A 25,972-nucleotide genomic window follows, 5' to 3' on the forward strand; every position below is an offset into this window, starting at 1 on the left:
TTTTTTTGAAAGTCAGAAAACAAACCTTAATTTAAAGATTAATTCTAACAACAACAATTTTAAAAAAAGGATTCTAGGAGTCAGTGGCTCAGGCCTATGACCCTAGCTACTCAGGAGGCAGAGATCTGAGGACCACAGTTTGAAGCCAGTCCAGGCAAGAAAGTCCATGAGAGTTTTACCTCCAATTAACCACCGGAACTGGAGTGACTCTGTGGCTCAAAGTAGTAGAATGCTAACTCAGACAGTGCCCAGGCCCTGAATTCAAAACCTACAGCTGACAAAAATAAATAAATTAAAATAAATTAAAAATGAAGTAAATAAGCAACTCTTTTATAAAAAGTCAGTTTCTTTTTCTTTAAAATGAATGTTTTCTTTAGCAAATATTAATTCTTGGCTTAAAATTTTTCATAGAAAAAATTTTCATAGAAATTTAGAAGAAAATCTCAGCATAGCAAATCAAAAAATTTAAAATTGTTTTTTTTTTTTTTTGGTCCAGTCATGGGCCTAGACGCTGTCCCTCAGCTCTTCAGCTCAAAGCTAGCGCTCTACCACTTGAGCCACAGTGCCACTTCCGGCTTTTTTCTTTTTGCTTATGTGGTGCTGAGGACTCGAACTCAGGGCCTCAGGCATGCAAGGCAAGCGCTCTACCACTGAGCCACCTTCCCAGTCCTTAAAATTGTTTTTTGGGAAAGAAGATGTTCCTTCTCAAGATAAAACTTCTAATGAGTTAAAAAGCTTATTTACTGGGGCTCAGTACTCCAGCAACATAACTATGAATACACAGCAAGCCTCCCCTACTCCTACCTTCTAGATTACCTTTTCTGACCTCATCAGATTTTATATTTCAGTCACAAAGAACAGAGTATAGTACAGACCATTGTTTTCTATAAATAAAAGGAAATGTGTTCTTCAGTTCTAAACCCTTTTTGATGAAGCCATCCATACTATAGCTATACAAATAGGTTAATACTTTATAGGGGCAGTTACTATAATTGACAAGTCTTTTTTTCTGGATGACTGTGAAGTAAGAATCCTACATACTAAGTTAAGAGGCCATTATTTTTCCCTAAATATATACAATAGTTATATTTACTTGCCTGTGTGTTGAAATACACTACTAGTTAATGCCACTTTAACACAAATTCCAAAGATCAATCTGGAGCTGATTCCAAGTAGCTTAACTTTTAATTACCTGTGAAGGCTTAGAGAGCTCCATGTGAACTTGGTGATTTAATATCATCTATTAAAGTAAGTAATTAGAATAGAGAATGGATGAATGGATGGATGGATACCTGTGCTAAGACTGGAGAATTTCCTACTCCCTATACTTCTGTGACTACAGAATAGGATCTTGTCAAAGGCTGTTTAAAGGTCTACCAAGGGTAGGGAATATCCAGCCTATAGGCTGAATAAGACCTTTGAAATCATTTGGCATTTGGTAGATGTCAGTTTCCAATGACCTATCTGCTACCTGCTGCCTCTGTTGAGACCTCTGTATAGCCTGAGAATGATGTTATAATATCCACATGGCCCTTGGCAGAAAAAAAGGACCTCATTCCAAATTACATTTATTGCTTCTTCCTTAGTCATCAATAATGGGGCCTATTTTCTTCTTTCAGAAGCCATGTTACATTTTTGCCTGCATCTTGTACTTATCCTGGGTAAGATATACTATTTCAGACTTGGAAAATGGTAGCCTCCCTTTGACATTCCTCTCAGGAGCAAGAAAGACTAATAATCACTTCAAAGGGAGACTGACAAACTGATAGGGAAGTACACATTGGTGAAACTGAAGGCAACTGATAATTTAATTACTCTTGCTTCTGTTGACTTCATTTTGTGTGTGTGTGTGTGTGTGTGTGTGTGTGTGTGTGTGTGTGTGTGTGGTGTATATACACATATATACTGATACACACACACACACATTACTCTACTTGGCCTACTATGCCCAACATATTCCTTACAAGAATTTGGAGATGGGCTGGGAACCATTGACTTGCATCTATAATCCTTGATACTCAGTGCTAGGTAAATTAAATTGGCAGCTGAGGAAAAAAGCAGCATGTGGTATTCAGGCAAGGGAAAGGTTTATTTGTAGGCTTCTTCTAGTCAAGTTGGAAGCCCATAAAGCAGGAATAAAAGAAAAGGGTTAAACCACAGCCAGACCATGACTTATCAAGGCCAGGGGTGGAAGAAGGTATCTCCACACCAGATGTGGATGTGACCTCAGGCAGGGGAGTGGGGGGTATGACTGCCTCCAAGTATACCAGTTACCTAGGTGACCTAGATACTGCGTAGAAACTTAACCAAGAGGAGGGAAGAATGCTCTGCCTTCCCAGGGTGGATCTTACACTCAGGAGGCTGAGATGTGGAGGACCAAGATTCAAAGCCAGTCTCAGCAGGAATGTTCACCAGACTGTCTCCAATTAATCATCAAAAAGCTGGAAGTGGAGCTGTGGAAGTGCCAGCCATGATTTTTTTTTTTTTAAAAGCTGAGCATGCCAGGCACTGGTGGCTCAAACTTATAATCTTAACTACTCAGGAGGTTGAGATCTGAGGATCACATTTCCAAAGCCAGCCTAGGCTGGAAGTCTGTGAGTCTAGGAAGTCTATGAGACTCTTTTCTCCAACTAACCACCAAAAAGCTGATAGTGGAACTGCAACTCAAGTGAGTGCTAGCCTTGAGCATAAAAGCACAGGAACAGTGCCCAGGCTGAGTTCAAGCCCCAGGACCAGCATACACACACAAAAACAGCTGAGCAACACCAGGTGCTAATAGCTCAGGCCTGTAATCCTAGCTACTCAAGAGGCTGAGATCTCAGGATCACCATTGAAAGCCAGCCCCGGCAGGCAAGTCCTTGATACTCTGTTTTTTTTTGTTTTTGTTTTTTTTTGGGGGGTCCGGTCGTGGGGCCTGAACTCTGGACCTGGGCGCTGTCCGTCAGCTCTTCAGCTCAAGGCTAGCGCTCTACCACTTGAGCCACAGCGCCACTTCCAACTTTTTTCTTTTTGCTTATGTGGTGCTGAGGAATCGAACCCAGGGCCTCATGCATGCAAGGCAAGCGCTCTACCACTGAGCCAACTTCCCAGCCCAAGTCCTTGATACTCTTATCTCAAATTAACCACTAGAAAATGGGAAGTGGCACTGTGGCTCAAGAGCCACAGCTGAAGAGCTGAGGGATAGTGCTCAGGCCCAGAGTTCAAGCCCTATGACCACCACCAACAACAAAAAAGCTGAATGAAGAACTCAAGGCCCTGAGTACAAGCTCTGGTACTGGTACAAGCTCAGGAAGGAAGGAGGGAGGGAAGGAGGGGAGAGGGGGAGAAAGGAAAGATGAAAAGGGAGGGAAGAAGGAAAGGAGGGAAGGAGGAAAGGAAGGAAGGAGGGATAAAGGGAGGGAGGGAGGGAGGCAGAGAGGGAGGGAATGCTTTGGAACTGGGAATCACTAATATCTTATATATAGAACAAGGCAAAGAATTCACTTGTGGTTTGCTTTGCCTATCCCTAAGGTAAAAGTTTGTCCTTGGGTATTGAATGGTATTGTCTCAGTAAGTGGCTTTACTCTACTTTTGCATGTATTAAGTTGTGGTTCAGAGTATTTTGTGTGTGTGTGTGTGTGTGTGTGTTTTTTTTTGTTGTTGTTGTTTTTGCCGGTCATGGGCCTGAGCTCTGGGCCTGGGCGCTGTCCCTCAGCTCTTCAGCTCAAGGCTAGCACTCTACCACTTGAGCCACAGCGCCACTTCCGGTTTTTTCTGCTTATGTGGTACTGAGGAATCAAACCCAGGGCTTCATGCATGCAAGGCAAGCGCTCTACCAGTGAGCCACCTTCCCAGCCCTGGTTCAGAGTATTTTAATACTCCACTGATACTCTATTTTTTTTTTTTTTTTGTCAGCCATGGGGCTTGAATTCAGGGCCTGGGCAATTTTGCTCAAGGCTAGTGCTCTACCACTTTGAACCACAGCACCATTCCAGTTTTTGAGTGGTTAATTGGAGATAAGAGTCTTTGAGGACTTTTCTGCCCAGGCTGGATTTGAACAGTAATTCTCAGATCTCAGCCTCCTGAGTAGCTAGCATTACAAGCTCTTCAAATTCTACCCTAATCTGATTACTAAGCAAATTACTTATTATGAATAACATTTGAAAGATTAGCTTGGTGAAGGTAGTAGCTCAAGCCTGTCATCTTAGCTTCTTATCTCCAATTAATTATCAGAAAACCAGAAATAGAGCTGTAGCTCCAAGTGGTAGAGTGCTAGCCTTAAGCTAAAACAAAAAAGCTCAGGGACAGCACCCAGGCCCTAAATTCAAATCCAACCAAAAAGAAAAAAAAAAAAAGATTTGAAAGATTTACAACTAACCCTAAAGGCATTGATGTCCAGACTTCGGTCCATGTATTTCTTCTTCTCATATTTATCTCGAATAAACCCCTCAACAGCTCTGCAAAAAAAGCTTATTAAGGATAAACCAAATAACTCTCAACAGTAAGAATATACAAGGTCAACTTGTAGCCCATGGAACACTTCTCTTCTTCCCTACGTGACTCCTGTCTCTTCATGTGCAGTTTATTTAGCGAAAATCTTGAAATGTTTCCCTCAAGGTTACCACAAGGAATCATTATTTCCTGAGTGATGACAACCTTCACACTGACATCAGAGGTGTTTGTGGCCATTCTAGAATATAGGGAAAGCAAACAATGATCTGTTTTTTTGTTGGTTTTTTTTTTCCGGTCCAGTCATGGGGCCTGAACTCTGGGCCTGGGCGCTGTCCCTCAGCTCTTCAGCTCAAGGCTAGTGCTCTACCACTTGAGCCACAGCACCACTTCTGGCTTTTTTCTTTTTGCTTATGTGGTGCTGAGGAATAAAACCCTGGGCCTCAGGCATGCAAGGCAAGCGCTCTACCACTGAGCTACCTTCCCAGCCCCAATGATCTGTTTTAAAGCCCTTAGCTCAATGGTCCTCAAACCAAGACAACCTAAGTACTCATCCAAAACATAAACATTGTACAACTACTTAAAAGATAATAAAAAGTAATTTTTAAAAACATAAACACTTCTCTCCCATTGCCACATTCTAATCAGTAGCTCTTCTGTGGAACCCTACACCTGTATTTTCCAGGTTCTACCTGAACCCACCAAAAGGTAAATAACATGGTGGTTCACAAACTAAAAGAGAAACAATATGAGGTTTAGCTTCTGTTTAGGTTCTATCTCCTGTTAAGGGCATAGAGGAAGAACCTTATTGATAAACTGATCAATAGTTAATTCTCCCCTGCCCCCTTTGGGTAAGTGCTCTACCACTTGAGCCACATCCTCAGCCCAACAACAGTTAATTCTTTTACATCAGACATAAAAAAAGGCAATAAAAGTGAATAGCAAGGGGACTGGGAAGGTGGCTCAGTGGTAGAGCGCTTGCCTTGCATGCTTGAGGCCCTGGGTTCGATTCCTCAGCACCATATAAGCAAATAGAAAAAAGCCAGAAGTGGCACTATGGCTCAAGTGGTAGAGTGCTAGCCTTGAGCTGAAGAGCTGAGGGACAGCGCCCAAGCCCAGAGTTCAGGCCCCACGACTGGACCCAAAAAAAAAAAAAAAAGTGAATAGCAAGCTGGACTCACACCTGTAATCCTAGCTACTCAGGAGGCTGAGATCTGAGGATCATGGTTCAAAGCCAGCCTGAATGGGAAAGTCTGTAGGACTCTCATCTCCAATTAACCACCAGAAAACCAGAAGTGGTATGTATTGTGGCTCAAAGTGGTAGAGTACTAGACAAGCAAAAAAAGTTCAGGGACAGGGCTGGGAAGGTGGCTCAGTGGTAGAGCGCTTGCCTTGCATGCATGAGGCCCTGGGTTCAATTCCTCAGCACCACATAAGCAGAAAAAGCTGGAAGTGGTGTTGTAGCTCAAGTGGTAGAGCGCTAGCCTTGAGCTGAAGAGCTGAGGGACAGCGGCCAGGCCCAGAGTTCAGGCCTCTCAACCAGACCAAAAAAAAAAAAAAGTTCAGGGACAGTGCCCAGGCCCTGAGTTCAAGCCTGACAAATGACTAAAAAAGAAAAGAAAAGAGAATGAAAGTTTTGCTAATTGCTAGGGTTCAACAGAACCTATTTAAAAATAGCAAAATTTTTTAAAATAGCAAACTATTTTTAAATCATAGTTTCAGAGATCTAAATTTTCCCATTTCATGGAAAAACTCACAGTAGAATCACTGTGGTCCCAATTCCTGAGTTTTCCAGATCTCAGACAATTCCAGCATCAGCAAGTATACAGGTGCTTCTTCTGTCTTGGTTGCAAGAAGAGAGGAAAATTAAAGGCCTTCCACTAATCCACATAAAGTGGTCCAGGCAGACCACAGGTCTAAGTCTTATTGGCCCTCACTAAACATCCAATAACACTCAGCCTTCTAAATTGCTCCAGAAAAGATACGGGTCTATCTGAGGTCGTCGAAAGGTCTCAGGAAGATAGGCTTCATAAAGTCGGTTTGCCTTTCCATTTCCCATCTCTTGCATGCACTGCAAAGACAATGTAGACAAATGGACTGTCAGATTGAAGAAGAAAAACTTCTCATCCAATTCTCCCATTGTAAAAAGAATCCGTCTAGAGCAACAGAACCAAGATGTAAGCTTATGCATGTTGGTTTCTAATGCACGATTCTCTCTACCCTAGTAGGAATTCCCCATCATTTGCCCCAAGAGCAAACTTTCCCCTTTCCATGAGTTGTTTTTTTTTTTAAGAAAAGATTTGTCAGCCAAGGTACATTTAATTCAGTAATAATTTAACATTTCATTTAAAATCCAAGATACAGAGCTACCAATGAAAATGTGTATCTGGCATGCAATAATGGGCATTAGTGTAAAATTTACTTTTGGGGGGGGGGGGGGTCCGGTCGTGGGGCCTGAACTCTGGGCGTGGGCACTGTCCCTCAGCTCTTCAGCTCAAGGCTAGCACTCTACCACTTGAGCCACAGCGCCACTTCCGGCTTTTTTCTTTTTGCTTATGTGGTGCTGAGGAATCGAACCCAGGGCTTCAGGCATGCAAGGCAAGTGCTCTACCATTGAGCATTGTGGGGCTTGAACACTAGGCCTGGGCACTGTTCCTGACTCTTCAGCTCAAGGCTAGAGCTCTACCACTTGAGCCACAGAGCCACTTCCAGTTTTTCTGTTGGTTAATTAGAGGTAAGAGTCTCACAGACTTTCCTGCCCAGGCTGGCTTTGAACCATGATCCTGAGATCTCAGCCTCCTCAGTAGCTAGAATTACAGGCATGAGCCACCAGCCCCTAGCTAAATTTTTACTATTAGTTACCCTATTCAATTCTCTTACCAATGAAGATATGCTTCTCATTAGGCATTTGAGATACACCCCTTAATCCAGTCTTGTCTTAAACGTGTCATCCTCCTGCCTCTGCCTCCTGAGTGCTGGAATTACAGACATGCACCACCATACCCAACTCGAAGAACTTTTTCTTCCTTTTTTTTTTGCGGGTCGTGGGACCTGAACTCTGGGCCTGGGCGCTGTCCCTCAGCTCTTCAACTCAAGGCTAGCGCTCTACCACTTGAGCCACAGTGCCACTTCCAGCTTTTTCTGCTTATGTGGTGCTAAGGAATTGAACCCAGGACCTCATGCATGCAATGCAAGGACTCTACCACTGAGCCACCTTCCCAGCCCTTTTTCTTCCTTTTTTTGCCAATCCTGGGGCTTGAACTCAGGGCCTGGGCACTGTCCCTGAGCTTCTTTTGTTCAAGGATAGCACTTTACTACTTGAGTCACAGCACTACATTTGGCTTTTTCTGTTTATGTGGTGCTGAGAAATCGAACCCAGGGTTTCATGTATGCTAGGCAAGCACTCTACCACTAAGCCACATTCCCAGTCCACCAACAACTTTTTAACTCTTCGAATCTCCGAAACCCTTAAATTACATACCTCCATGTCATATAATCTCCTTCATTAAATACAGTAATGTGTAACTGAAAAATGCAACTCATCTTTTTAGAACTTTAATGATCTATAAATACAAATTTCTGAGCCAGTTTCTGATAAAGAATTACTCTGCCTGTAATCCTAGCTGATCAGGAGGCTGAGATATAAGGATTGCAGTTCAAAGCCAACCCAGGAAGGAAAGTCTGTGAGACTCTTAGCTCCAATTAACCACCAGAAAACCAGAAGTGGCACTATAGCTCAAAGTGGTAGATCTCTAGCCTTGAGCTGAAAAGCTCAGGAATAGTGCCCAGGTCCAGATTCAAGCCACAACTTGGGGGGAGGGGAGAATAAACATTATTTCCATCACCAACTTTAGCAACTTTTTTGGGAAACCTCCCTTTCCACCTTCCAAAAAGGGGGCAGGAGTTTTAATTAAAGAGTTTCAGTGTAGGAAGGGAATAAAGTACAATGAAGCTACATCAAGGCACAGATTTAGGCCAGCTAGATCATTAATTTATTAAATGCCTTTCTCCCAGTCTACCAGCTAAACAGCAAGCAAGATTCATATGTGCAATTTTATAGTAAAATATTGGAATATATCTTCGATTTGAAATTTTTGGGTTTTTTTTTTTTTGCTTTGTTCTTTGACAGTGCTGGAGATTAAACTCAGGATCTGATGTATGCTAGACAAACACTCTATTACTGAGCTGTATTACCAGCCTGCAAGGATTTTGTTTGTTTTTAAGTGACTACCTATAACTGAAACTACAAATATTAGGTTTGTAAATAGCAAGAGTCTTAAAAACAAAAAAAAGAGAAGTTCCCTCTTAATGCCTTAATGAACCCATGGAGTCTTAGTTTATAGTTTTTGTTTTTTATTGTTGTTGCTTTTAGTGCTGGTCCTGGAGCCTGAACTCAGATCTTGGGTGATGACTCTGAGCTTTTTTGCCTAAGGCTAGCACTCTAACACTTGAACCACAGCTCCATTTTTGGCTTTTTGGTGGTTAATTGGAGATAAGGGTGTCATGGACTTTCCTACCTGGAAAAATAAGATGTAGGTAGAAACAACTTGTATTTCAAGTAGAAAGATAAAAATTTCTCTATTAAGGTGTAAGAACGTTGCCTTCATCCCCACATTGACTGTAGTTCTTTGGAAATTACTTTTACATGGCTATATGGGAGCAGTTGGCTCTCAGTGTAAGTACCTGAATCTGTTCTTGAGTCCACTGGTCGAGGTTCACTGATTTTACCCTGGATATGTGCACCCCCAGATTCCTGTGGATTCCAGCACATCGAATGCAGATAAACACACCGATGTTCCAGGAGGCCCATCGTGGCCCTGTGAAGGTCAGGAACAGGATAATCAAGTACAAGTTGCAACAATAGTCAAAGGCCCAAACTGCAATATTTAGACCATAAAGCAGAGTAATCTGCTAGAAGAAAAGTGAAAGAATATTTACAATCACCTTTTATTGTTTTTAAGTGCACACACAGAAACTTTTAGATTATTCACAGTTGTACAATAATCAGTACTAATTCCAGAACATTTTTATCACCCAAAAGAAATCCCAAACCTTTTAGCAAATACTCCTCATTAGTCCCAAACTTTACTATCCAACTCTTGGCAACTACTTATCTCCATTCTCTATGGATCTGCCAATTCTGGACATTTAATAGAAGTAAAATTGTACAATTACGTGGGCACAAGATTTGTGCATGGAACAGTTTTATAGAGTTCTGATGAGTGCTGAAATGTAGATGCTATAATACAATGCTACTTGTAGAAAAATTCTACAAGGGGCTAGGAAGGTGGCTCAGTGGTAGAGCGCTTGCCTTGCATCCATGAGGCCCTGGGTTCGACTACTCAGCACCACATAAGCAAAAAGAAAAAAAGCCGTAAGTGGTGCTGTGGCTCAAGTGGTAGAGTGCTAGCCTTGAGCTGAAGAGCTGAGGGACAGCACCCAGGCCCAGAGTTCAGGCCTCACGACCGGACCCCCCCAAAAAATAAAAGAAAGAAAAAAGAAAAATTCTACAAGAGTGGTACAAAGCCATGTGGAATTCTACTTAGCCTAGAACCTTATATGAATAGCCCTCTTTCAAGAGACTTTACAAGGTGGACCTGGATTCAGTTTTCCTGTTAGGAAAAAAGATACAGATAGGGCAGGCCAGCTCAAAGCTCAGCCTGAAACAGAAAACTTTATCCTCTCCTCCCCTTCAGACCTATAAAATATGCATCCACATTAACTTAATGGGATTCTCTCTTCTAGGGCTCGAGTCCCCCTACTTTATCCAACCACGGGATTATCTGGATTGAAAACTGCTAAGTAACCCAATTATTTGGATCTTTAAGCAGAGAGAAATCTCAGGCATGAATTTTAATAAACTGTTACAGAATTCCCCCCATCCCCTGCCAACTTTGCTCACTGTAATAATGATACTGGAAAAATTTCAAACTCCTCTGTATAATTTTTATATAGAAGTGACCTATTTTTTACATGACACCTGACAAAGACTGAAAACTCTAAAATATTTCCTTCTCCATCATTCCACAGAAATTAACCACATTGGGCTGGGAAGGTGGCTCAGTGGTGGAGTTCTTGCCTTACATGCACGAGGCCCTGGGTTTGAGTCCTCAGCACCACATAAGGAGAAAAAGTTGGAAATGGTTGTGGCTCAAGTGGTAGAGCGCTAGCCTTGAGCTGAAGAGCTAAGGGACAGTACCTAGGCCCAGAGTTCAGGCCACACAACCAACAACAACAAAAAAAAAATTAACCACATAAAATAAGCATAATATCAGAAGTTGAGGTTGAAATACAGAGGTGAAAGGACATTAATTGATTTTCTATCAAGATAAACAGAAATAACACTTCTTGTTTTTGGCGTAACACTTTAGCTCTATGGGACACAGACAATTGTTTGGTTAGTGTGTAGAATTTTGAAAATTTTTCTGTTAGCATGTATTAGTTTTGTAGGGGAGTTACATTATGAAATTTCCATACATATAGCGTACCTTGATCAGTAGCTTATGGATTTGTTTTTTTTGTTGTTGGGTACTGGGGTTTGCTAAGCCATGCCTCTAGCTATTTTCTTTTTGTCGGTCGTGGGGCCTGAACTCTGGGCCTGGGTGCTGTCCATCAGCTCTTCAGCTCAAGGCTAGTGCTCTACCACTTGAGCCACAGCGCCACTTCCAGCTTTTTCTGCTTATGTGGTGCTAAGGAATTGAACCTAGGGCCTCATGCATGCAAGGCAAGTGCTCTACCACTGAGCTACTTTCCCAGCCCGCCTCTAGCCATTTTTTGCGTTATTTCTTGCTTCCTGCCAGGGCCTATGGGTAGAAAGTGATCCTATTTTATGCTTCCCCCTGTAACTGGAATGGGAGGTATGTGCCACCATGCCCGGCTTCTTCCATTGAGATGGAATCTCAAGGACTTTTTCTGCCGGGCTGGTCTGGAACCTTGATGATCTGAATCTCAGCTTCCCGTGTAGCTAGAATGACAGGCATAAACCACTATGTCTAGCTAGTGGTTGAGAAGGAGGTGTTTAAACTTTCCTGTGTGTACTGGCCTTGAACTGTGATTTTCCTGATCTCAGCCTCCCAAATAGCTAGGATTACAAGCATGAGCCACTAATGCTTTGTTAGCCTGTGGATTCTTTTTGTCTTCTTGTGCTGGACCTGGAGCCTGGACTCAGGACCTAGGCTTTATCTGTGAGCTTTTGTGCTTAAGGCTAGTGCTTTACCACTTTGAGTTACATTTCCTAGACTGTGGATTTTAACAGAATTTTTAGTGAAGTAATGCTAGAAATTCTGTGGAAAAATTACGGTAAGAAATTTGAATCCACGCCGGGAGCTGGTGGCTCACGCCTGTAATCCTAGCTACTCAGGAGGCTGAGATCTGAGGATCGTGGTTCAAAGCCAGCCCAGGCAGGAGAGACTGGGAGACTCCTATCTCCAATACATCACCAGAAAACCGGAAGTGGCGCTGTAGCTCAAGTGGTAGAGCGCTTGCCTTGAGCTGAAGAGATGAGGCACAGCGCCCAGGCCCAGAGTTCAAGCCCCACGACGGACCAAAAAAAAAAAAAAAAAAAAAAGAAAGAAAGAAATTTGAATCCGCAATCATTATAAGCTGTAATTTTTTAACCAAAACTAATGCTACTTTACAATGGCCAAATACAGAAGGGTCAAATCTTTCTTATCACCACCAGGTGGTGTTCTCTGCTTGAAATGTTTTCCCAATACCCATTGCTATTATCCTGGTAGGCTCAGATTTATCTTCTAAAAAGATCTTTAATCCCTTCTGACCCCTAGGTGAATTTGCATAATTTTCCATAAAACTAATAAGCATGTAAAGATTCACACTTCCTTCTAGTGGTTGGGTGCTACACAAATGCAACAGAAAGAACCTGAACAACAACAACAAAAGGCACTATAACTCATTCACATGTGTAACCCAACACTATTTATTAAACACTAAAGAATACTGCTTTTTAGATAGGAATATGAAGTCAAATGTCAAAACCAAAACTGACTATCAGAAAAAATTACCTTGAATCCATTTCTTCTTCTCTGTTTTTAATTTTTGGTGCCAGGGAGTGGGGATGGGGGGGTCTTGGGGCTTAAACTAAGAACCAGGACACTGTCCAGTTAGTGCTTTACTACTTGACCTACAGCTCCACCTCTTGGGTGGTTAACTGGAGATAAGAATCTCATGGACACTGCTGCCTAGGCTGGCTTCGAACTATAATTCTCAGTCTCAGCCTCTTGAATAGTTTAGAATTACAGGCATAAGCTATGGGCACCCCGCTCATGTAGTTTTTTTTTATATTTTTAAGGTATGTAACATGATGTTATAAATGTATAGTAACATGGTTAATATAGTAAACTGGACCTCATTTCAGTCTTCTAGAAAATATGAAATTTTAGCCAGGTGCTATTGGCTCATGCTTATAATTCTAGCTACTCAGAAGGCTGAGATCTGAGGATCGTAGTTCAAAGCCAGCCTGAGCAGAAATGTGAGTGACACAGACCCTTAACTGCAATAAAATACTCAGAAAAAGCCAGAAGGGTGCTGTGGCTCAAGTGGTAGAGCATTAGCCTTGGGCACAAAGAGGCTCAGGGATATCACCTAGGCTCTGAGTTCAAGCCCCAGGACTGGCAAAGAAAGAAAGAAAGAAAGAAAGAAATAAAGAAAGAAAGAAAGAAAGAGAGAGAGAGAGAGAGAGAGAGAGAGAAGGAAGGAAGGAAGGAAGGAAGGAAGGAAAGAAAGAAAGAAAGAAAGAAAGAAAGAAAGAAAGAAAGAAAGAAAGAAAGAAAGAAAGAAAGAAAGAAAGAAAGAAAACTAGGTGCAGGTGGCTCACACCTATAATCCTAGCTACTCAGGAGACTGAGATCTGAGGATCACAGTTCAAAGCCAGCCTGGGCAGGAAAGTCTGTAAGACTTTTTTTTTTGGGTCCAGTCGTGGGGCCTGAACTCTGGGCCTGGGCGCTATCCCTCAGCTCTTCAGCTCAAGGCTAGCGCTCTACCACTTGAGCCACAGTGCCACTTCCAGCTTTTTTCTTTTTGCGTATGTGGTGGTGCTGAGGAATCGAACCCAGGGCCTCAGGCATGCAAGGCAAGTGCTCTACCACTGAGCCACCTTCCCAGCCCCGTCTGTAAGACTCTTATCTCTAATAAACCATCAGAAAACAGGAAGTGGCACTGTGGCTCAAGTGGTAGAGCACTAGCCTTAAGCTGAAGAGCTGAGGGACAGCACCCAGGCCTAGAGTTCAAGCCCCATGACCAACAACAACAACAACAACAAAGATAAAAAAAGAAAAGGAGAGAGAGAGAGAGAGGGAGAGGGAGAGGGAGAGGGAGAGGGAGAGGGAGAGGGAGAGGGAGAGGGAGAGAGAGAGAGAGAGAGAGAGGAAAGAATTAATTTGGGGCTGGGAAGGTGGCTCAGTAGTAAAGCGCTTGCCTTGCATGCTCGAGGCCCTGGGTTCCATTCCTCAGTACCACATAAGCAAAAAGAAAAAAGCCGGAAGTGGCACTGTGGCTCAAGTGGTAGAGCGCTAGCCTTGAGCTGAAGAGCTGAGGGACAGCGCCCAGGCCCAGAGTTCAGGCCCCATGACTGGATCCAAAAAAAAAAAAAAAAAGAAAGAAATTAATTTTAGGTAAATGCCTTTTTTTCCCTTAAAATATTCTTTAACAATATACTAACCCCCACCTGAGACCCTCTTCTGCTGTGTATCCTGTCCTGGTGTCATACACTCCCAACACACATAAAGGAAGAGGCCAAAAATCAACCAGGGGTTTACCACTCATTCGCCATTAACGCCAAGGAGAAAACAAGAAAAATATTGTCTTGAAGTTGAAAACAGAAAGAAATGCTGGCAGGCAATATTCTGAACAATTCTGAAAACAAAGGGGACAGACAAATGTCATAAACTGATAGTGAAACACTGATAGCACAACCCTATAAATAGGTCACAGTGGTGTGAACATATTCAATGGGATCCAGAGGACAGGCTGAAGAGCATTGTGTGTATCAGAAGTTACATACAGCCACTCTATACAAAGAACCCATGAAAATGAGGAAAGTACCTAGATCTGGCTAATCGGTCAAAAACCACAGTAGAAAGTACCAGTCCAGTATGGTGAAACCTTGGCTTACATGGATGAATTGTGTGCATTTTGACTTGTGTATATTTGTAAAATGGAAAATATGTAAGTGATATTCAATTTATACTCAACTCCTGAACACATCTATCTACTGCCTCTCTGCTGTAAATTTCCCTTGCTGCTAAAACTATATTCTCATCACCAGAGCTGGCAGGACTAGTGGAGCTCTGAAGAACAGAGTTACCAGAAAGTTCAAGCTAATACGATAATTACGGTTGTCTAGTCTCTAATCTGTGGAATTCCAGACAAATAAAAAGTCTAGGAGAAAACCATGAATAAACTGATGGCTACCCAGGTCTTGACTTGGAGCTGTTGGAAAGTTTTTCAACAGTCATGATAAGACAGGGGAGAAGGGCTGGGAAGGTGGCTCAGTGGTAGGGTGCTTGCCTTGCATGCATGAGGCCCTGGGTTCGATTCCTCAGCACCACATAAGCAGAAAAAGCTGGAAGTGGCACTATGGCTCAAGTGGTAGAGTGCTAGCCTTGAGCTGAAGAGCTGAGGGACAGTGCCCAGGCCAAGAGTTCAGGCCCCATGACCAGCAGGAAAAAAAAAAAAAAAGAAAAAGAAAGAAAGAAAAAAAAAAACGGGAGAGACAAATCTCTTCACCTTACCTCCAAAGTTCGTTGAATATACCCAGAAACTTCTAGAATCAACATTTCTACCTAGATCTTCTAGCCTCTCACTTGCAAGTATTTATTCTCTTGGTACTAGTTATTGAGTATGTAAGTCTCAAGTACTTTATCTGCTAAGTACCGAGGGTATAAAGGCAGAGACAATCTGGGCACCGGTTGCTCACACCTGTAATCCTAGCTACTCAGGAGGCTAAGATCTGAGGATTCAGAGACAGCCTGGGCAGGAAAGTCCATGAGACTATTATCTCCAATTAACCACCAGAAAACTGATTGTGGCACTGTGGCTTAGGTGGCAGAGTGCTAGCCTTGAGCTGAAGAGCTCAAGGATAGTGCCCAGGCCCAGAGTTCAAGTCCCACAACTGATAAAAAATAATAAATAAATAAATATATAAAATAAATAAAGGCAGAGACAATCAAGATGAATTTTTTATTTCAATAAAAGTGTACTAAAGGGGCTGGGAAGGTGGCTCAGTGGTAGAGCACTTGCCTTGCATGCTCGAGGCCCTGGATTCGATTCCTCAGCACCACATAAGCAAAAAGAAAAAAGCCGGCAGTGGTGCTGTGGCTCAAGTGGTAGAGTGCTAGCCTTGAGCTGAAGAGCTGAGGGACAGCGCCCAGGCCCAGAGTTCAGGCCCCACGACTGGACCCAAAAAAAAAAAAAAAAGTGTACTAAAAACCTGTATAATCTCATACACGGGGTAAAAAGAATGTAAATTGGTACCAATTTCCTAAACATCATATTTCAATGGGGCTCTCAATCTCTCCAAATTTGGTTACATAATTTTCCATTTTTCTCTATCATCAGTTACACCCCACCCACTCAACTGCATCAAACTTTTGCCTGGTACTGGGTCTTGAGGCCTGGATGCTGTGCTGTCCCTTAGCTTTTTTGCTCAAGGCTGAGGCTCTACCACTTGAGCCATACCACCTCTACTTTAGGCTTTCTGGTAGCTAACAAGATATAAGAATCTCATGGACTCCTGTCTGGGGTGGCGTTGAGCACAATTCTCACATCTTAGCCTCCTGAGTAGCTAGGATTATAGGTATGAGCCACTAATGCCCAGCTCAAAACACTCTTATTGTACTATCTCATTTTTTTTTTTTTACTACTCATTTTTTGTCAGATCTCAACATGACAAATCTGTAAAACTGGCAAGGGAATGTATTCATCTTTGAAATCTCTCTTCTTCAATCCCCACATCACCATGACCACAATTATCTGCCAAACTAATAGCCCTTCTCTTGGTCTATACTATACTACTATTCTCTAAATTTGGTGACATAATTGCCTAATGTCTTCGCACTTTTGCAATCTCTTCTTCCCAAAACTGAAACCAAATTTTCTCTTCACAAAATGGCCATCTTGAGCACTTTGCAAAGAAAACCCACCTTGTCACTTTTCCATAGCAGATTTCCTTCTATGATTGCTGGATTAAAGAACAAAATCTGTAACATGCCCAGGTTCCCAGCCTCTCAACTCCTAAGAGGCCAGAGTTCTTTCATTTCCTCAAGGACACCAAGTAGTTCTAGTTCAGGCCTTTGTACACACTGCTCCCAATTTCCCCAGTCACCAACCACCACTTGAAGCCAGGCCAACTTCTATACATCACAAGGGTCTCAGCTGAAATATTTGTTCCTCAAATGAGCCTTTCCTAGGGCTGAGGATGTAGCTCAGTAGCAGAGTGCTTGCCTAGTATGTATAAGACCCTACGTACCACTTTAAAACAAAAAAGCCTTTCTTTCGTCCTCAGTCTGCAATCTACCACAATCTATTTTCCACTTTTTCTTTTGCTTTTTTTTTTTGTCAGTCATGGAGCTTGAACTTTGGGCTTGGGCGCTGTCCCTGCACTCTTCAGCTCAAGGCTCTACCACTTGAGCCACAGTGCCACTTCCAGTTTTGAACGGAGATCCTCAGATCTCAGCCTCCTGAGTAGCTAGGATTACAGGTGTGAGCCACTGGAACCGACCTGCTTTTTTACATTTTAACATGGAGAATTTCAAACACAGAAGAGCAGAGAAAATTAATTTTCAGCTTTGGAAATAACCAACCCCAGGGCCAGGCATTGGTTCAAGCCCTACAACCGACAAAAACAAAAAACAAAAACAAACAAACAAAAACCCCAAAACTCCTCATCTATCTCATTTCAATCATATTCCTATTTATTCATTTTCTGTTAGTAACAAACCTTAAAGATGCAAGCCCCAAACATAGCCCCTTTCACTTGTATATACTTAAGTCTGTCTATAAAAGATAAAAATGGGCTGGAGTTGTGGCTTAAGTGGTAGAGTGGCATCCAGGAGCAAAGCAATGCTGAGCAAGTATGAAGCCTATGAGTTCAAGCCCTAATACTATGAGCTTGTATTAGTTTTGAAATGAAAAATAACGGTATAAACCTATGTCTAGGAAGTGGCGCTGTAGCTCAAGTGGTAGAGCGCTCGCCTTGAGCTGAAGAGCTGAGGGACAGCGCCCAGGCCCAGAGTTTAAGCCCCACGACCGACAAAAAAAAAAAAAAAAACCAAACCTATGTCTATGTTTTTCTCCAACAGTGCTGGGGATCAAACCCAGAAGCTCATACACTCTAGGGAAGTTCTCTACCACTAAACTATACTCCCACCCAACAGGAAAGATATTCTAAAAACAAAACAACTGTCCAAGGCTCCTTACTGGCTATCAGATAATCAGTAGGTCCTGCACAAGACACATAAAGCCCACCAGTGGCCTGCACCTTCACTTGCTGAGCAAGCTTCATTCTGTAATAGGCTACACATTCACATGGAGCACTTTGCCTATGCCATTCTTTCTCCCTAGAATGTCTTTTTCCTCCATTTCCTGCACAACTTCAAAATTCAGCCCACATTACCTCTTTTATGAGGCTTTCCCATGGAATAAATCTTGACCTTCTCTACAGCTAAAAGTAGTTGTATATTTTGCTCTTCTAATTCTTAATAACTTACTAAAGTCAGTAATTTACAGGACTCTTGCCTTAGTCAAGGGGTGGGAAACTCTGGTGCACATCATTGCACCTATGGTTCTCATCAGTTTTCCTTGGCTGCTCTTGGGCTGTATGCCTACATTAAAAATTCTAGATGGCCAGGTGCCAGTGACTCACCCTTGTAATCCTAACTATTCAGGAGGCTAAGATCTAAGAATCATGGTTCAAAGTCGCCTGGACAGGCAAGTCTATGAGACACTTATCCCCAATAAATCAAAAAACTGAAGTGGAGCTGTGGCTTAAGTGGTAGGGTGCTGGCCTTGGAGAGGGGGGAAAAAGGCTTCGAGACAGTGCATATGCCCCTAGGATTGGCAAAAAATGAAATAAAAATAAAAAATAAATAAAAATAATGATTCTATATGGCCAATGAATAGTAAGTATCCAAACAACACCATCAGAAACAAGGTTCCCTATCCCTGCTCTAGACACACCTCTTTCTCTATAAAGCAAGAACCACATCCTTCTTCCATTATCCCAAACATTTAGCACAAACTAGCAATGAAGATGACACATTATAAATACTCATTAAAGGAACTCATCAATGAGCAACATAAAGGCCTATCATTTTTCCTGTTCTGTAAAATGAAGGTAGTAGTTTCCAAACACCCCGAAGGCTACTAAATAGGATGAGCTTACTCTGGCAAGGCCTCAGAAGCAGAACTAGGACTAATGAATAGAAGCTGATCTTAGCACACTCTGGGGAAGAATTTTCTAACAATTAGGTGTGTGAAAACAAATGCAGCATATCCAGAAATAGTAAAATCCCTGTAGGGGCAGAGGCTGGCTGAGTAATCCGCTTTCAGCGATGGTAGAGAAATGATGATCACATATTAACCCAGTGGATAACAAGCCTTAAGGGCCTTTCTACTACTACAGTTCTAGAGGTGAAAATTTGCACGTCCCTTCCCAAGTTAGTCACTGTAACAACATACTGTGCAAAACAAGGAAGAAAAGATTTATCTTCGCTCACATTTTCAGAAGTTTTAGTCTATCACGGCAGGGAGAACATTGCCAAGTGGGCAGCTACATCATGGTAGCCAGGAAGCAGAATGCCTTGTGCTAATGACCTACTTCCTCCTTTTTTTTTTTTTTTGTTGGTGATGGTGGTGGTTGTGGGGCTTGAACTCGGGGCCTGGGCTCTGTCCCTGAGCTCTTCAGCTCAAGGCAAGCACTCTACCACTTGGTAATTAGTTGGAGATAAGAGTCTCAGGGACTTTCCTGCCCGGGCTAGCTTTGAACACGATCCTTAGATCTCAGCCTCCTGAGTAGCTAGGATTATAGGCATAAACCACCTGCACTTGGCTTTCCTCCTTCCCCTTTTACTCTACCTAGGCCCCAGCCTATGTAATAGTGCCACTCATAGTCACCGCTGTCTCCTACCTCAGTCTGTAAGGGAACACCCAGGTGTGTTTTTTATTACAAAGGTGTGCTTTTCTAATCATAGAAAATCTAATCTGGTTGACAATCAAAAGTAACCATAATACTTCCTTATTAACACTCAATAGCTTGAAAATGAAAAATGAAAAATAATCAATTTTTGAAGCTGTCAAGTTGTTCATAAACCAAAAATACTGGATCAAATTCAGTTGGTGAGTCTAGAACTGGCACTGAAAACTAATTTAAATGTGATATATACTTGAGGAAGAACAGAGATCAAATTGTGCTTTTAAATAGAGATAGATGGGGCAGGGAATGTGGCTTAGTGGTAGAGTGCCTTAGAGTGGCTTAGTGCCTAGCATGCACAAAGTGCTGGGTTTGATTCCTCAGTACCACATAAACAGAAAAGACCAGAAGTAGTGCTATGGCTCAAGTGGTACAGTGCTATCCTTGAGCAAAAGAAGCTCAAAGACAGTGCGCGAGCCCTGAGTTCAAGCCCCAAGACTGGCAAAAAATAAATAGAAGCAGGTCAGGTCTCTTTGACTTATCCTGTCATTAAGTGGAACAAAATTCAGAAGCCAAAGTAAATGAGAAGCAGGACTTGTTTTCATTTTACCATACTGAGGATCAAACCCAGCACCCTGGAAGTACTCTACCCTTGAGCCATATCCATAGCTTGGTATTTGGTTTAAGAATAAACCTAAAGCTCTTGCTCTTCTTTTCTAGCTCTCTCTGCTCTCTCTCTGCTCTAGCTCTTTCCTCTCTCTCTCCTCTCTTTCCCAGCCACGTGGAGTGCCAACCTTGCCTGGTCCCAGCAGGTCTGAATAAACCTACCCCATACCTGAATACCACGTGAGTGCTACTGTTCTTACCCCCTCTCTCTGCTCTTTTCTAGCTCTTTCCTCTCTTTCCCAGCTCTCTCTCATTCCCAGGGCTTTCCCAGCCACGTGGAGTGCCAACCTTGCCTGGTCCCAGCAGGTCTACTGAATAAACCTACCCCTTACCTGAATACCACGTGCGTGCTGGTGTTCTTCTTACTCGGCTACCTCTTTTTAAAAACCTAACATAAATGGTGCCGTGATTTGGATAAAGGCTTTAAGTCAGGATAGCTGGGATTTCTCTGTTTTTTCCCTCTTTTTTCTTTTTTTGTTTGTTTTTTCCCTTTTTGCTCTGAGGAATACCCACAGTTCTGATGGCCTTTTGCGAACCAGTCTGTCTGCGGTGGAATCAGCGCATCGATACCATTGCTGCCTTCACATCCATGTCCACACCACTTCTCTACTCTGCCATGTGGAGTGCCAACCTTGCCTGGTCCCAGCAGGTCTGAATACACCTACCCCATACCTGAATACCACGTGAGTGCTACTGTTCTTACCCCTCTCTCTGCTCTTTTCTAGCTCTTTCCTCTCTTTCCCAGCTCTCTCTCATTCCCAGGGCTTTCCCAGCCATGTGGAGTGCCAACCTTGCCTGGTCCCAGCAGGTCTACTGAATAAACCTACCCCTTACCTGAATAAAAAAAAAAAAAAAAAAAAAAAAAAAAGAATAAACCTAAAGTTCCATCCTTACATGCCTCCATTCTCTGATCCACTATAAAGCATGCACAGAAACAGCAGCACCATTTTAAGAGAAATTAAGCATGGCTGTGGTGAGGGATGTTTACCAGCCTGTTTCCTGAACAAAAGATTTGTCTAGTTCCCTCTTCTAAAATACCAGTAAACAGTAACTTTGAACTTCTGTAAGTACAAACATTTTAAGGAACCATGAAACCAAAATAAGAGCTTGCTCAATCAACCTCTGCTCTCAGAAGGCTCTGGAAGAGAAGTCCCTCTATCTGGGCCATCTTGTAAGAATGTACTTCCTGTTTGCCAGACACTGACTACATTCATACATACAAAGAAAGAGCAGGAATGAAATTTTTTTAAAGTTTGAGACAAAGAAAATTGAAACATTTCTAAGACTGAGTAAGAAAAAAAAACTAAGTGCTACACTAAGGAATTTAAAATTAGGACTTTAGAAATCATGGGGTCTAGCCGGGCGCTGGTGGCTCATGTCTGTAATCCTAGCTATTCAGGAGGCTGAGATCTGAGGATCTCGGTTCAAAGCTAGTCCGGGCAAGAAAGTACGTGAGACTCCTATCTTCAATTAACTGCCAGAAAACCAGAAGTGGCGCCCTGGCTCAAGTGGTAGAGTGCTAGCCTTGAGCTGAAGAGCTGAGGAACAGCGCTCAGGCCCAGAGTTCAAGACCCATGACTGACAAAAAAAGAAATCATGGGGTCCATCTTCCCACTGGATTCTGGAGATGCTTTTAGAGATGTCCACCTGGCTCATGTGGTGTTAAGTCAACTAGGACCCATTGCAAAATGTAGCTGGTTTCACCTACATAGCACACATTGTTAGGCTTTTCTTTTGCTGAGTCTCATTAATCTGTTTTAGCCCTATTTTTTTTAAATATACTACTGTTTGAACTTACTAGGCACATACTCTACCACTTAAGCTATACCTCTTGCCCTTTATTATTTTAGCAATTTAAAAAATTACTAGCATACATTAATGTCACAGGTTGTTTTTTTGGAGGGGGAATGGGTCACTGGGATAATTCTATAGATAATTATTTCTCAGATAGGATCTCACACTTTTTTCCCCATGTAGTAGCCTCAGACTACACAGTCCTCCTACCTATTCCTCCTATGTAGCTGGCATTCCAGGCATATACCACCCATACCCAGTTTGCTTATTGAGAGGGGCCTTGCCTGAACCATGATTCTTCTGATTTCCACTAAAACTGGCATTATAGTTGGGATTACAGGCAGGAGACTCCACATTCAGCTTCTTCCTATCACTTCTGTCTCCTACTGCTTTTTACAACTCCCATATTTATTTGAAATGTCAAAGTATGCAAAATAAGGGTGGGTGTTTGGTAAATCTAACAGAGGCAAGCAGCTACTCATATATTTAACCAATATACAAGATGAGCTAGCTTACTCAAGGGTATCAGTAAAAGAACAGATGTAGCAATTAGATTGTTATGACATCAGTGGAGGTAAAACAAAGTAACCTGACCTTCCTATTAGGTAACAGAGAAAGGAAAAATGTTATTGAAGTAGAACCCCTCTAGGTAGTCACTGATGAAAGGACAGTCAAGGTCTATCCATACCTGTTACCACAGTTAGCTCCAAGTACTTTTCTCAAAAGACATAAAACATGGAACAGTAAGGCAGACTGAAGTCTAGGGGAAGAAATAAAGACATTCTTGATCTTTCACAGCTTGTCAGTGATGCTTACCAAAACTCAGCTGCCTTGACTTTGCTTAGCCCTAGGCAAGAAAGTGTGACCAAATGAAATATGACTGAAAAGAAAGCGAAAAGGAACACAGAAAGGATAAAAAACACAAAGCAGTAAAAGAGACAAAGGGCCAGAGAGCCAAACGCCACGTGTGTACAGCAGGGTGCAGCTTTCCTTTGCCAGTCTCTACTTACACGATTGCTATTCATATCTTATAACCTGACGAAACTTGGTACTTGCTCTGAACTGGTCCAGTACCACATTTGTATGTATCTGAGGTTATGCAGCTGCCCCAGCAATCCACAGAGCTAAAGATAAGAATTATCTAAATGATAATACTAATTAGCTTTGTGACTTGAAACAAGTCAATTCAATGTTGAGTTAATTTCCTTATCTAGATTAGATTATCTCTAAAAATCTGCCAGTTTAAGAAAACAGTAATGATTAAGTCTAAAATTCATTCAGTTACTTGGAGTAAAGTTAGTGCTGAGTTGATCTTCCTTCCCTAGTTTATTATTGCTTGGGAGGACTTATTGTGGGCTGGCCTGAGACCCTTTCTGTCCATCCAGCAGTAGAGGGTAACTAGTTGATACTAGAGGCTCCTGGTAATAAAGAGCCATCTAATTAAGCAAACTCCAGTCCCCAGAAGATTTCAGGAGGAAAAGGCCATGTTGGGTGTTACTTTGAATTTTTTTTCTTTCTTTTTTTTGTCAGTTGTGGGGCTTGAACTCTCAGCCTGGGCGTTGTTCCTGAGCTCTTCAGCTTAAGAATAGTGCTCTCCCACTTGAGCCACAGCACCAGTTCTCTGGGGGTTATTTGGAGTTAAGAGTTGCAGGCTTTCCTGCCCGGGATGGCTTTGAACCATGATCCTCAGATCTCAGCCTCCTGAGTAGCTAGGATTACAGGCACGAGCCACCAGCTCCCTGCCTACTTTGAATTTTTTGTTGGCTCTGAAAATAGTATTTTACTAAGGTAGTTTTTGTTTGCTTTTAATGTCGGTCCTGGAACTTGAACTCTGGGCCTAGGCACTGTCCTTGACCAAATTTTTTGTTCAAGGATAGCACTCTTGGGGCTGGGAAGGTGGATCAGTGGTAGAGCGCTTGCCTTGCATGCATGAGTCCCTGGGTTCGATTCCTCAGCACCACATAAGCAAAAAGAAAAAAAGCCAGAAGTGGCGCTGTGGCTCAAGTGGTAGAGTGCTAGCCTTGAGCTGAAGAGCTTAGGGACAGCGCCCAGGCCCAGAATTCAAGTCCCATGACCACCACCACCACCAACAACAACAACAACAACAAAAAAAAACGCCAGAAGAAGAGCAGTGGCAGAAGTGGTAGAACACTAGCCTTGAGCACACAAAAGCTCAGGGATAGTGCCCAGGCCCTGAGTTCAAGTTCCAGAACACACACACACACACACACACACACACACACACACACACACACACACACACACACACACACACACACACACACACACACACACACACACACACACACACACACACACACACACACACACACACCTATCGTATTGTATACCGTAACTATGTAAAGATTTCATTTGTCAATTATACCTTAATTTTTTTTTTAAGTACAAGGGCCTGGGTTTCAGTGCCCAACATTAAAAATATAATAATATAGTCTTTCAAGCTGGTTCCAGGGTGGCTGCTGTCTGAAAGTCTATAACAAATCGCAAGTCTGTTGACGTAATCCTGGGAAGTTCTCGGATATACTATAATGATCATTTTTGTAGTGGAAAACAGACATATTTCAAGGAAGGGAAAAGACCTAACAAAAGATTTCCTGCCTATGTTGAACAATCTTGTGAAGTTAATGAGATTAGAATGATTATACAAGCTAATGAAGCCCTCAAGTTGCTTCTCTAGTGGATGCTGAAGATGGTAAAACTTAATGAAAGAGCCAGATGTGGTCATTCATGCCTGTAATCCCAGCACTGGAGAGACTGAAACAGGAAAACTGTAAGTTCAAGGCCAGTCTGGGCTACACAGTGAGAACTTGTTTCAAAAAAATAAAACAACTTGCCAGGCACCTATGGCTCATGCCTATAATCCAAGTTAATCAGGAAGCTGAGATGTGAGGATCGTGGTTCAAAGCCAGCCCAGGCAGGTAAGTCCATGAACTCTTATCTAACTAATCACAGAAAAAGCCGGAAGTGGCACTATGGCTCAAGTGGTAGAGCACTAGCCTTGAGCAAAAAGGAGCTTAGGGACAGCATTCAAGCCCAGAGTTGAAGTCCCAAGACTATTAAAAACTAAATAATAATAATAATAATAATACTAAGCCGGGAGCTGCTGGCTCACGCCTATAATCCTAGCTACTCAGGAGGCTGAGAACTGAGGATCGTGGTTCAAAGCCAGCCCGGGCAGGAAAGACTGTGAGACTCCTATCTCCAATAAATCACCAGAAAACCAGAAGTGGCGCTGTAGCTCAAGTGGTAGAGCGCTCGCCTTGAGCTGAAGAGCTGAGGGACAGTGTCCAGGCCCAGAGTTCTAGCCCCACGACTGACAAAAAATAAATAAATTAATTAATAATAATAAATAAAACAAGAGCTTGAGAATGTGGCTTAATGGTAGAGTGCTTGTCTAACATGCATGAAGCCCTGAGTTCAATTCTTCAATCTCACATAAAGAGAAAAAGCTTTACGTGACACTGTGGCTCAAGTGATAGAGTGCTAGCCTTGAGCTCAGAGAGGCTCCAGGACAGAGCCTAGGCCCTGAGTTCAAGCTCCAGGACTGGCAAAATAAATAAATAAATACATTGATTCAAAAAATGTGAACAGTTCTAACTCTTCATTTGAATACATAGGAGTCTTTCCCAATAAAGAATAGAGGGGCTGGGAAGGTGGCTCAGTGGTAGAACGCTTGCCTTGCATGCCTGAGGCCCTGGGTTCGATTCCTCAGCACCCCATAAGCAAAAAGAAAAAAGCCGGAAGTGGCGCTGTGGCTCAAGTGGTAGAGCGCTAGCCTTGAGCTGAAGAGCTGAGGGACAGTGCCCAGGCCCAGAGTTCAGGCCCCACGACCGGACCCCCCCCCCCCAAAAAAATAGAGAGCCCCCTAAGCATTCATTTTTATGGAGTGAAATTATGTTAGGTCCCCTTCAAGGAGAT

The 25,972-nt window shown here is 42.6% G+C and overlaps 1 protein-coding gene across 1 annotated transcript in view; it reads right to left on the reverse strand.

Moving 5' to 3' along the window:
* Positions 1–25,972, reverse strand: part of LOC138837843 (stromal membrane-associated protein 2) — a 54,846-nt gene that overhangs the window by 8,579 nt on the left and 20,295 nt on the right. Inside the window, exons 2-4 of the mRNA XM_070036846.1 lie at positions 9,112–9,245; positions 6,414–6,499; positions 4,358–4,436 (exon numbers count right to left, since the gene is read on the reverse strand). Of these exons, the coding sequence (XP_069892947.1) occupies positions 4,358–4,436; positions 6,414–6,499; positions 9,112–9,245 (299 nt within the window). The remainder of the gene's footprint in view (positions 1–4,357; positions 4,437–6,413; positions 6,500–9,111; positions 9,246–25,972) is intronic.

This window comes from Dipodomys merriami, unplaced genomic scaffold (assembly GCF_024711535.1).
Source record: "Dipodomys merriami isolate MVZ:Mamm:240054 unplaced genomic scaffold, mDipMer1.0.p SCAF_277, whole genome shotgun sequence".
In the NCBI taxonomy this organism is placed as follows: Eukaryota; Metazoa; Chordata; class Mammalia; order Rodentia; family Heteromyidae; genus Dipodomys; species Dipodomys merriami.